Source organism: Dromaius novaehollandiae, chromosome Z, assembly GCF_036370855.1.
Source record: "Dromaius novaehollandiae isolate bDroNov1 chromosome Z, bDroNov1.hap1, whole genome shotgun sequence".
NCBI lineage: Eukaryota > Metazoa > Chordata > Aves > Casuariiformes > Dromaiidae > Dromaius > Dromaius novaehollandiae.
In genome coordinates, this window is record NC_088132.1 from 41,402,966 (window position 1) to 41,416,427 (window position 13,462).

The window sequence follows — 13,462 nt, forward strand, 5'->3', positions numbered from 1 at the left end:
TGGCGGGGGCAGGGCCGGCGGTGCCGCCCCGTCCCCCGCCCGCCGGGGCGGCTCGCTGCCGCCGCGCCTCCCGGCGCATAAAGGGCGGCGGCGGGGGGCGGCGGCGGCGGGGCCGGCCATGGAGGCGCCGGTGCAGACGGAGACGTGGAAGGCGCGGAGCCTGGCGGAGCTGGTCCGCATCCTGCACCGGCTCTTCTCCGAGGACAAGGTCAGCGTGGAGGAGGTGCAGGCGCTCATGGAGTCCTACGAGAGCAGCCCCGAGGAGTGGCTGCAGTACGCCAAGTTTGACCAGTACAGGTACGGCACGGCGCCGGGCCGGCCCGGCCCGGCCCGACCCGACCCGACCCGGCGGGACCCGACGGCACCGACGGCACGGGGGCTGCCGCCGCCGCGGGGCGAGCGGGGCGGCGGGGGGCGGCGGGCGCGGGGCCGCGCTGCCGGCGGCGGGGCGGGGAGCGGGCGGGGCGGCCGCGGCCAATGGGGGCGGCGCGGCGGGGGCCGGGGCCGCGGCCCTGCAGCGCGGGGGTTTGGGCCGTGCGCGCCCCTCGCTCCCCGCTGGCTGCACGGCGCCTTGTGCCGCCCCCGCGCCGGGCCGGTGCAGGCTGGGGCCCCTGCAGCGGGAAGGAAAGGAGCGGTCAAGGCTTTAAGCCCCTCTCGCTTTGCTATCGTCTCGTTTATTCCTGCCTTCGGTGGCTTCTCTGCTGTAAATTTATGTATAAATACACCTTACTCTAGCACCTCCTTAAAAAAAAAAACCCTTTTCCTACTTTCAACCTCTTTATCATGAAAGCATCATTCTGGCTTGTCTTTTTTTTTTTTTTTTTTTTTTTTTATCTCCATCCTTTTCACATTGACTTTCCTTCATTCAGAACAAATCACAAAATTGGAACGCAGGAAGCTAAGAACTAGAAAAAACGAAGCATGGCAACACCAGAAGTAAGCACTGCAGCCTTTCCTCTGGCCATGCAGACCTGCTGTACAGAAATAACAGCACTGCAAAAGTCCAGTCAAATGCCAACACTGATTGCTTAACTTCTGACATCACGGGAAAATAGATCTACCTAAAACGCAGATTGTGGACAGAGTAAAAGGCGGCATATAGATATAAATGTAATGCTTTGAAATGAACTTGTTATGAATAGCATATCTTCGTTAAACTAGAACGACCTAATCAGAAAATTAATGCAAAACATCCGGTTGTCATCAGTGACCGTTCTGGGTCAGTCTGTTAGGTGAGAGTGAGTCTTCCCGTCACAGGCAAAGCTGTTTGCTTTGCTTGGCACCCTGTGAACAGCCAGTGACTAAAGCCGAGAAGGAATCAGCAGGTCGGAGCTGGTCGCTTGTGCCAGGACAACCAAGAGCACCAGCCCTGGGTCAGGGCCTCGCTGAGGAAAGCAGTGTTTACAGCAAAACACAGTCCCTTCTCCAGGGACCTTCTCAGTGCGATGAGACAAGCAACAGCTCGGGGCAGGCTTGCAGGAGAGTGCACAGAAAAGAACTTCAAATGTTGTGATACAAAAAGTCTTCAAGCCCTGAGAGCAAATCACAGTCTAGAACACACATATGGATAAAAAGCCCTTAGAAACAAGCTTATTCCTTGTTATTTTTAAGTTAGCATAAGAAAATCCTTTTAAAATATTCTGTTACGCTAAACTTTGTTTAGAAGTAGATGCTGGCAGAAGTTACACGGTAGGTATTTTATCCATACAAGAATGTTACAGTACAAGATGCAGAATTTTCAAGAAAACAGTAAGAGTACCATGTATGGTAAGCCTGACATCTTTTTTTTCTTCTTCTTCTTCTCCCTTTTCTGCCTAATATGCAGGAGTGCTGCCCAAGAGAAAGGACGGCCAAGAATATCTGAAAATGAACTGTAGAAGAATGCAACCATATATTTTTCTTTTCTCATTGCAGTCCTCTGTTTCTAATTATAAGCCAGCTGCTGAAGTGACTTCATTCAATAACTATTTTGATTTGATCCTATCATCCACTCTAGTCTCAGACTCCCAGTTCCCAAACTCCAATCATCTATGTAATTCAAAAGCAATATGACTATCAAATATTAACCATGTCCAATTTTTTCTTTCCAGAAAAAGTACATTTACAAAAACAGTTTGAAACTCAATTTCACTTTTTCCAAGGGAAACTTTGTTTTCAAGAAAATGGAAAAGAAGATTTTTATATGGTGCAACCTTTCTTCATAACTGTGTCTGTATACTTTTTAATAGGCATGTCAGTACCGATTACTCTTAAAAGCAAACACTTTGTCTTTCAGGTATACAAGAAATCTTGTGGACAGTGGAAATGGAAAGTTCAACTTGATGATCTTGTGCTGGGGTGAAGGGCATGGCAGGTTTGTATCCAAAGATTATGGTTTTATCAGACAGATACAAAGTTACGGTATCTTTTGCTTGGAATGCTGTCATATGAAAAGAGGAAAAAAAATCAGCCCTAAATGAACTATTAGAAAATGTCAGGCAACTAGGCAGTGCAGAACTCCTACTTACTGCTTTGATATGCCAGTCTTGAATATTTGCTATAATATTTTTTGCAAGTTTGTACATTATGGACACTTTTAGAGCATTTAAAATATAATACTAATCGTGGTCTTCTACCAAATCTATGCTTTCTTCTGTCTGTAGAAGTTTTTAATCCCAGAGATACAGTGGGTCCTACAGGCATTGAACAGACCCTGTTGCTTCTGAGAAATCTGCCTCACTTTGTGTTGCAGAAGCAGGACTTGGTACAGTTTAAATAGTCTTTATTCTCTCATGTTGTTTAAATCCAGTCTCTGTGAGACAAAGAGAAAAGTGGGTTTGGGTTAGGAATGTGCAGTGCAAGGAGGAAGCCCCTTTCCAGGGCTGTGTGGCTTTCTGTGGGTTCCAGGCATCCCAGCTCCGCCCTCAGAAGGGACCACACCGCTGCTGCGGCCTCGAGCTACATACATGGATCATATGCCGGATTGCATAGTCCTGCAAAAGTGAGGGCAGGATCTGTCCCTTGGAGGGTCTTTTACAAAATGTTGCATAAAACAAAATGTGGAATAACAAAACTTTCAGATTTTGACTGATTGTCCTTGCACATAAAGAGAAAACCCCCAAAGCTGGGGGGGGGGGGGGGGGGCGCGTTTTGGTTTTTGTTTTCAATTGAGCATGCATACTGAACACTTAAAATATTTTCCTGGAGATGCAATGCAGTTATACCCAGAGAGATGCAAGAAACCTCCTCTGCTTCTCCTGAGCTTTTCCCACAAGACTGTAATTCTTGTCCAACTGTGTTCGAGTTGGATGAGCATTTGCTAGGTACTAGACTCAGACCACAACTTATTTTTGCTTCCTACATGAGGAGGATCAAATTGTTCTCATGGCTTGTGGATGGAGCATGACAACGTGGCATTTGTGAACCGTTCTGTGCCTGAAGCAAGCTGCGCTCTCTCGGCATCTCAGTTTGTAAGAAGCTGACATTTGTTTATTGAAAACAGTAATGTGCAAGTACCAAGTTTTTTGGTTGAAGCTCATTAGCACTATACTTCAGGGAGGGTCAAATTCCCTCTCTCCCTGCCATGAGCAGAGAGCTCTGCCTCTGTCCTAATCCTGTCACATTCTGCAACAGTTAGGCCTCTGTTTAAAAAAAAAAATAAAAATAAACTAAATTGCATATCTACCCTGTATGCCTCTAAATGTAGCAATTCAAACACACTTCTGAGTAAGCAGATAGATCAAGCAAGCAGACAGATCATGCCAGCTCCTGCTACTGTTCATGTTTTGCCAACTTGGGAAATTAACAGCTTGCTGTAGTCAGTTGTACTTAGTGCTATTAGAGTGGCAAAGGCAGTATTTTCTTTCTTCAGCAAACTCCTGTGCATCTCAACAGTAGAGAAGTCCTAGAAATGAAGAAGTAGCTCATTTCTCCCATGTCTAGGGAGGGAGCTCTGTGGATCTGCAAATATACTTGGAGTATGTACAAGTCTATAGGGGCCTCAGCCTGATACGGAATACAGGCTGAAATATGGGCTGATATGAAAAACTGAGGAAACCATCCCTTTGTTTCTTGGCCCACAGAGTTTTTATGTTCTGAAAGGCTTTTCTGTCCTCCTACCTCCTCCATATTTGCTTTGCTTTTCTCTCTGGCAACATGATAGGCTGACAGATAACTGATTTTTTTTCCCCAAGTCCTGATAAATGTAAGCTTATCCTAACACATTTCTAGTGGAGTTTTAAGTAGGCATACCTTAGGCATGGTGGATGTTTGTTTCTAAGAGCTTTTTGTGTGTGTGCATGACAAGTGTGCAACAGCATTTCATTCTAGGGCTATGTCCAGGTACAATATGCTATGCCATCTGTTCCGTTTGCTGTATTTAAATTAAATGTGTACTATCACACTGAGTTTGGTTATTCTTTTTGCTTATATAGCAGTATCCATGATCACACTGACTCACACTGCTTTATGAAGATCCTTCAGGGAAATCTAAAGGAAACCCTGTTTGAATGGCCTGAGAAAAAAGGAAATGGCGAAATGAGTAAGAAATCAGAACGTGTTCTGAGAGAAAATCAATGTGCCTATATTAATGGTAAGCTCTTCTAGTATCTTATTTGACAGCTACCCACCTATGAATCTGACTCCTAATAGGATAGATAGTTCATGTGCTGACTAAGCTCTTACCTCCAACAGTATCATACATTTTACACACTTGAAGAACTTGGCTAGTCAAATTCTCTATAAACCTGGGTTGTACAAACCTTGTACAAACAAAATTTTCCTTTTAACTCACTCTTAAGGTTTTGCAGCATTTACTTGGTTGCAGCAATCACTTGGTACTTGAAGATGCTGGATAGCCCTTCTATACTGAGCAGCTTTCAGCCCTGTGTCCCAAATAACTGTCTGAAATTGCCTGTAAACATAAAGCTTAAATTGTATTGTGTGTAAAACAAGAGAAACAAAGTTTAAACTTTTTAATCATCCTAACTTTACAAAGAAATAATCCTTGTGATCTGTCATGGAAATCATAGGGCAAAATGTAAAAGCAGTTGTCCATGGAATAAATTGAACAGCCAGGAACGGAGGCCATGATCCTCAGTGTTAATTTTTGTCCAAATCAAAAAAAGACTGTAATGCTGAAGTGTAGTGTCAGCAGAGCTGAACTATTCCAGTCTACCCAAACGATTTATAAAACAATTGCCTAACTCCACAGATGCTGAAAGACCCCTGTCTTTGCCAGTAAGGTTCCCTAGCTACCTAAAGTCATGCCAGTATGCATACCTGTAACTATTGCCATCTTGCGTTATGCCTGAGGCTGCCGGGGAGTCACCGGCTGGGCATCACCTTCTGACCCTGCAAAAGGCATTACACATCGTGCTGAACTGCAATGAGTTCAGCAGAACAAGCGCTTCAGGGAAAAGCCTCAGAGAAGGGGGCTGTCTGCCTTCTGTGTGATAGCTGAATAACTACAGCGTGCCCCTGGAGTGCTTCCCCCAATTCAAGCGGGTCACATCTGCAGCCTCAGCTGCGATTATGGACTAGTCCAGGGCAAGCGCCACGGGGGAAACGTAAAGGGTATGCTCTAGCTGAAGGTATGCCACATTAACTGAAAACACAAAATTCATAGATGGAGAACACTTCACTCACTAATCTGAGTTTATTTGAATCTTCCTTTACATAAGCATACCTTTAGGGCTTTTTTTCTTCCCACATCCTTTATTTAGATAAATTAGGTTAATGACACTTAGGACTTACACTCTGAACTCTGATACATTCCAAGTGTACTTACGGTTCCCGGGGTATTGTGCCTATATTGCATAATACAGGTCTCAGTATTATATGACATATTAATTTAAATACAAAGGCCTGAGTTGTTTTTTACAGCAGGAGTCATAAACCTGAATTCAAGGTCTCTCTTAAGTAATTCAAAAACTCCATTTTAATGTAGAATGGAAATGGATGCTTTTATGGATTTGATTTTTCATAGCTTACATTTTTATGCAATACCTTGGCATCTACTCCATTGTCCCAGAAAATGCCATTACTTCATTAGTAGCCACACAACAGACAGTGTCTTATTACATGTTCAGTTATGCTTACTATTCGGTTAAGATTGGAAATATGCCAGTCACCAGTCATTTGTCACCTTAGACAAAAGACCAGACAAATGAAAAGACTGTTCTACTCCAAACTAATAAGTTGGAAAGATTAATTAGGAAATGGATGTCTTCGATAGAAGACAAGTATATCTCTGCCCATGAGTCCATGCCCCAAATATAAGTAGCTGACTCTTAATGTGATTGATGTCCTTGTTACTGGGCTGAGAATTAGCAATATAAAAAGTCTCCCCATAAACCGTCCTGCTGATTTTTAGAAACACAAATCTTCCTGCTTCTAGAGAACATTATCATCTCCTAGGAGAGTAAACCTTAAACTCATTTGGGAATGGCGGCTGGCAGATTACTGACCACATGGCCTTCCTTAAGCTTCTTTGGATTTCTGTTGGCCTTCATCCCATAGTAGATAATCCTGTAATTTATAAGTGTTGAAGGCGATAAGGTATTCTGCCATATCAGTGTATTTAGGAAACTGTACTAGAGAACAGCTGTCTAATTTGCTGTACTGCGTTACACATTGTCCCTCAAAGTACAGGTGTGACTAAGTGGTTTCTACAGAAGTTTCAGCTTAGAAGGCACTCTTCCACGTATTTATGAGATCTCGTTAAATTTTAATACAACCTTTCATTTCATGCCCTCACCTGTCTAGACTCCATTGGCTTGCACCGTGTGGAGAACATAAGCCACACAGAGTCTGCTGTTAGCCTGCATTTGTACAGCCCACCCTTCGACAGCTGCAACACCTTTGATCAAAGGACTGGACACAAGCACAAAGTCAAAATGACATTCTATAGCAAGTTCGGCGAAAGGACTCTATGTGTAAGTATGGGAAGTTTGGCGAAAGGACTCTGTGTAATACGGTCCCTGGCAAGTCTTTGACACCAAGCACTTGTCCTCATGCAGGGACAGGAGAGAGGGACTGCACTTTTGTCTGCACAGAGCAGACCACTGGCTCTTGGGGGGCTCTGCAGGACAGACAGGAGTTATAGCAATCTCACAGTTCCTGGGACATCCATATTTAGGATCAGTGTAAGATTTATTTCAAGAATACTCTTCAGTTTGTCAATTTGCATTTCCCTTATGGGCACTTCTCTTCCCTGTTTTGTAAGAAAGTGCAGTAATGCAACCACACGTTTTATAAATAGGAATTTTGAGGCTGAGAACTTACCATCTGTTAGTGATGATGCTGGACTTGGCTGCCCTGGCTTCACTCACCACCCCTCTCCCTTCCCCTATGGATGGTGTCCAGCTGTGAGAGGGGTGGAAGAGCCTAGCTGCCCTTTATCAGCAGGAGAGTAATTCTGTGCGGAGAAGAGGGTTAATGGGAACTTTGCTATAGTTAAGCATCTTCAGACAGTAAATATAACCTAGTCAATGGAAAGCTGTTAAGCAGCTAGATTATTTTAGCCAATTTAAGTCATGTGTAACATTCCCTGCCTAAACTGTTCTGCCAAAAAGCATCACGTTTCAAGCCAGTTGTTTTAAACCCTGTAACTTACTGGAAGTAAGGCAAGATAAGTACTCAGACTTTTTAAAATCAAAGCTTCTAAATGGAAACACTTGCTTTGAGAGAGAGTAGACTGGTCGGCTGTTGTCTGCATTCCTGAGCAATGTCAAGATATTGAATTTGGATAGAAAGGAAATCTTAAACGAGCTTTGGGGGACCAAGCCAGGACATTTGGCACGGTTTGATAGGGTTCCCTTTTAGCACTCTTCTGAGTGTTGGGAAACGTAACCACATACAACGGGAGAAAAGACAGATTTTTGTTGGATCAGCCACAGAGGTTCAAAGAAAGACTGTTTTTGTTAGATACAGAACACTTCCACCTTTCACTGAGGCCAGAAATTCAGTGCTGTGGACTTCTAAGGAGTGAGCCTTTAATAAGATCCAGCTAAAGATTTATATAATCAGCAAGCCCAATGTAAATTATTTCTTTGCAGCTTGTCACGTTAAGTGATTAGAACTTTACTAAACAGCTGAAACAGAACTTTAACCTTCACAGGTTTGAAAGGTCTTTGAGAAAGTAAGCTCAAATTTATAATTCAGATTTTAAAGGAAAATGAAGATAGAAAAAATGTTGAACAAAATTCACATAAGAATTCAATATTTGCTTGTTTTCATTTTAAGTGTTTATTGAATATGAAGTAGGTCAGATAAGAAGTGAAACTAGATATTTTAGCTTGGACTAATTTCCTACTCTTGATTTGTAACCGACTGGCAATGTTTGTACTTTTTGTGGAAAATGGGATCTGGCTTACAGGAGAGAGGTAAATCTTAATCACTGGGTCTCTTTCATGAATTCCTGTAAATGGAATTCCAGTAAGGGAAGAGTGGTAGCTAGCCTGGGCCATCCAACTGTCCGAAATGACTTCATGCTGCAAAAACCTTCTGGTTTCAATGAGGGTTTCTGGAAAGCTCACTGGAAACTCAAGCCTTCCTCTGTTTGCCAGATCTCAAAAGGACATAGGAAGGCAGAGAACTGTATGTTAAAAGTAAAAGGAGAGTAGTGTAAAGTATATCTTTGTATATCTTGTATATCTTCATTAGTAAGAAGATTATTAAAGCACTTTCAGTGCTTCATTTGTCTGAAGTTTCTTCTGTAGGTAAAACACTCAGGTAAATCCCTAGTGGTTATGCTGGAGTCTTAATTAACTAAACAGTAAATATATAAACAAGTTAGAAGACCTAATAATTGAAATAGTGGGTAGTTAACACACGAACAGTGTTAACTAAGTTAAGGACTTGCTCAAGAAAGACTGTTTCCACAGTTCAGGTATGAACCATAAGAATACAGATGTGAAAGTTCCCTGAGGAAAACCTGGTTTTGTCTCCTGACTGTCACCACATATCAGAAGTTCTTGCTATCAGGAATTTTCCTAGGGTAGGTCATTTCTTTGCAGCCTATTCAAACTGGAGTTCTGGTTTCTGTCAGAATGAAATACAGCACAGTATTTCTGACAGAAAAGGCAGCCTAAAGGAGAAAGCACTCCTCAGTTGTCTCTTCTGCCCTGGACTTGTCCATGGTCACACAGAGACCCAATGGACAGGGAAGCTAATTTTACCAGGTACTATGGTATCTGGACCATAGTATCCTCTATAAAATGTGGGTAGTAACATTTTATCTTGCAAGGAGTATTGAAAAGAAATACATTAAATATTTTAAGGTGCTGAGCTACTCTGGTATTGTTAAGGCCCATGTTAAGAACATGAAGATGGTCACAGTCTACTACTAAGTGTCCTTAAAAAAGAAATCTCTCATCTCTCTTTTTAGGCAACAGCAGTGCCACAAGAGAACAACTGAGAAGCACCAGCATGTGTTTGCTCGAGACCTGCTGAATGTTTAACCAGGGACAGAAGACTCATATGGCTAAGGCTGACAGCCAGCTATATTTCTATAACTTGTACATAGAACTACAGTAGGGCAGCTTCCAGGCAACCTGTAGTTATCTTGAATGAATACCGATTATGGAACACTAAGCTAACTAGTGCCATAAACTACTTCAGAGGTTAGATGCCTTTTCTTAGGCTATTGTCAAGTCAGAATTAAGTAGCTTGTTTTCTGATTCTAGCCTCTTTTAATTCCACTTTTGATACCATACTGAGAATATCAAAAATAGGGTTTCTAAACATCATCTGACACTACTTAATAGGCCTACATGTATGTATGCTCTCAATGTAATTAATAATAATATAAACTTTTAAGCTTCCAGTCACTTGTACCTATGGGTAGTATACTAGATACTACTAACAGTGGCTCTTTTTTTACTAAGTCTTCTCGGTTTTAATGCGTAGGCCATTTTGATAGTTTTGTGCATTTTTTACTTTATTTTTTACAATCTGTGTGTCAGATCTTGTTTTAAATAGGAGCAATAAAGTGCTTCATGTACAATGATTTTCAAAAGTGATTGGACAAAGATTTGGGTTTTTAATAAGACTAATCATACTTAATACAACTAATGTCCAGTTTCCAAAGTACTCTGTATAGCTACTGAATTCCTTTCGGGTAACTAAAATAAAACTGGATCTGTGCACAGAATTCAAAAGTTTGCAGCCTTTATCTCCTGGTAACTAAGATAGTCCTCACATCTAACTAATTTCCACATTACTCACTAAGTGGTACACTATTTAAGTGTTTGAAAAGTCAAAGGTATTTTACATGTAAAGAAACCCTGATCCCAGTTAAGTCAGTGGGAGTTTTGCCATTGAGTTCACTGCTGCGTATTTTTATCCTCAAGATTTAGTTACAATGATAGAACCACCTTGAAAAAGTTAAAAATGTATCAAAATCAGTAAAGTTGCCTTCACTGAGGCTATTGTAGTCATTTAGTATAACCAGTACATAAGGACAAAAATAGAGAATGTGCAGCAAGTCCCTTAATGTCTTAAGTGACTGCTCATTACTTGGGCAGCCATTAAAGTTTTAAAAGCAGCCTGTTTAGATGAATCACGTATTTCCCCTCCTTACTGACAAGTCTAAAAAAACCTGTATTTACCTTCTGAGGTCCTGTGTTTGGGAGGCTCTATCACATTTTTCAAAAAATGTGTAAGCAGCATAGCAGTTGTAAATGAACTGGTGACTTTCCGCTGCAATTACCCTTAGAGAGCCAATGGGAAGGCAGTAGTTGCTTTGAAATACTCCTTTTTTGGGGGGCGGTGGGGGGGGGAAGAAGAAGAAGGGGAGCAAGAAAAGATATAGCTGGCCTGAAGGCAAAAGTACAAGGAGAAGCATCAGCAGTAAATGGCGAATATCTGCATGAGGTAGACTTGGATAACGTTCCAGAGAGGGGTGAAGCAAACATGCAGCTCAAAGCTGGAAGGGAAAGAAACAAGTGGAGCGATAACCACCTCTAACATAAAGAAGCCTCTGCACTTCTCCTGGGTTCTAGTTACCCAAAAGTTCAGTATGTTTCTTTCTGATTCATTGTGAACCAATTCCTGAAAAATCTTTTCAAGTCAGATATTGGGCTAGAGCATCTTAATTTGACAGCGCTCAAGTCTTTGTGAGAGTATCACAGAATAGTTGAGGTTGGAAGGAACTTCTGGAGATCATCTGGTCCAGCACCCCTGCTCAAAGCTGGGTCACCTAGAGCAGGTTGCTCAGGACAATCCAGTTGGGTTTTGAATATCTCCAGGGATGGAGATGCCAAAACCCCTTTAGGCAACCTGTTCTGCTATTTGATCACCCTGTGGTAAAAAAGTTTTTTCTTATATTTAAATGGAATTCATTGTATTCCAGTTTGTGCCCGTTGCCCCTTGTCTTCCTCCCCCTTCTCGCAGGAAATGAGCAGTTTCACTGAACTACAACATACAGCATATTCATCATTCCCTTGCTTACTAGGTAAAATTAAAAGAGCACAGGTTGAGTCAGGCTGGGGGTGCTGGAAAGCTCAGAGAGACAACCAAGCTGCACAACAGCGGTGACAGTGGCAGCTAGTCGTATTGAGGTCCATGAGTATAACGAGTTTGACAGTATTCCAGCTAGCCACACATGTGCCTGGCAAGTGAAGCAGAGGAAACAGGAGCAAAAGGGATAGCAATCATCTAGCTAAGCTGGTCCAAACACTGTTCAAACATGGTAAGCATAGCATCATACATTGCACAAAATAATAGAACTCCAGTGCTTCAGAATAAGGTACTTGCTAGCTACTTTTAACCAATGTATCAGAGACATAGAAGCTAGCGCATACAACATAAGGGGCACTAATACAAGAAACCTGAAGGGAAATGATGAATTTGGTCCAGAGTCCTTAGAACACATACCACAGTCTTCTCTGTTACTTCCTAAGCAGAGTTATGAATTTTATGCTCTATAAGGCACAAGTATGAAGGTAATACTCACCCAGAGCAATATTTAATCAATAAATAACAAGTGATAGAATGATAAACACAGCCACCTTTTCACTTACACTAACTTGTCTACATAACCTGTGTTGGCTTAAAACAGAAGCCAGTAACAACACGATAGCACTTCCACATTGTTATGACTGAACAACCTATATGTTAAACCTTCCAGCATGTGAAAGTACACAAGCTTCAGACTCAGAGGTAACTGACAATTATCTGGGTTACAACTCAGATCCTTAAGTTGAAAAATATGGTAGAAGTTACTAAGTCACTTAGGCTAGCAATGCTAAAAACTCAGTCTGATTTGGTGAGCTGCCTAACCTTTCAGTGAAGGAACTTCCACTGGAAGATGTAGAAAGGTAGAGTAATGCCATTAATGGGGTGAAGTGCAATATTTACATGACTTCAGCAAACTGCAGATTTGGTTGTGGAGAGTCATTATTACAAATTTTGCAGAAAGAGAAGTAACTTATCAAAGATATTTGTTTTACATGGGGAGCTTCTGTAGCAAAGGGTATATGTAAGCAAAAGAGACTCTTCCCTGTCTGTGTGGCTGTTGCATATGAGGGCTATGCTCACAGAAGTTCAGCAAATGTGTTGTGGGGCTTTCCATCCCTGTGGAACTAACATGTGAGCAGCTTTCTCTCCCCCCCATGCTGAAGTGTGGGACCCCTGAAGCCTCTAAGAGGAATTGTTGCTGGGAGAGGGTCGATTGCCAGGTAAATACAGTTTGTTTATGTTCTTGTGGATAATTGAGCCTAGAGTCATTTTTTCTCTCAGAATCTCTGGGTAAACAAATTAGTTCAATTTCTTTTATTTAAGCCTGAAAGACATTTATTTAAGTATCTTGACATTTGATGAGTGCAGTTCCCGTCTCCTTCCTGCATTGACAAACAGAAGACACAGCAGAATCAAAATTCACTCTATATGTAACTTTGTTTCCATTACAAAACTATCTTCCTAAACCACAAAAGATACAAGATGTGCTGTTCACTAGCTAATCCTTACAGCTATTTTTCACACTCCTCTCATGCTTAAGAGAAAGCTATGTTGCAAGAATATAGCCTTCCCAAGGTTAAAAGAGGTAGTCTACCTACAGTGACTGATGTTTGCAAAGACAAGCAGAACAATTTGAAGCTCAGTACTCTTCAGCCATTCTATATGTTCTGCTCCTTCTACTTCAGCTCATGAAAGACTTTGCTATCACTGAATGTCAGACAGTCTATGTACTCTTCACTTTTCTTTCTAGGTTTGGCAAGCTTAAAATGTGTTTGAGAACCCTAATCCTTCATTAGCCCACCCCTAACTGAGCTCTTCTTTCTACTTGCTCACCTGAGAGCTGTGTTTGTGTACTGGCCCGTAAGCTGCCTTCACTTAAGGGGTAGGTTTCAGGCACGATCAGCACTCCCTGCCTCTCTGGCCAATAAAGGCAGCAAAACTACCACAGACTAACTGTGCAGTCCTCCAAGATTAGTTCTACCCCTGTATCTTATATGAATCTTTGTCCAATAAATAGAACTAA

General features: G+C 42.0%; 1 protein-coding gene across 1 annotated transcript; it reads left to right on the forward strand.

Annotated features, from left to right (window-relative positions):
* Positions 1 to 36: 36 nt before the first annotated feature.
* CDO1 (cysteine dioxygenase type 1) lies at positions 37 to 9,454 on the forward strand. The gene is made up of 5 exons (XM_064501399.1): positions 37 to 297; positions 2,276 to 2,353; positions 4,413 to 4,570; positions 6,745 to 6,914; positions 9,368 to 9,454. Exons 1-5 carry the CDS (start codon positions 119 to 121, stop codon positions 9,395 to 9,397), a joined length of 615 nt encoding a protein of 204 aa, XP_064357469.1. The 5' UTR covers positions 37 to 118; the 3' UTR covers positions 9,398 to 9,454.
* Positions 9,455 to 13,462: the final 4,008 nt, after the last annotated feature.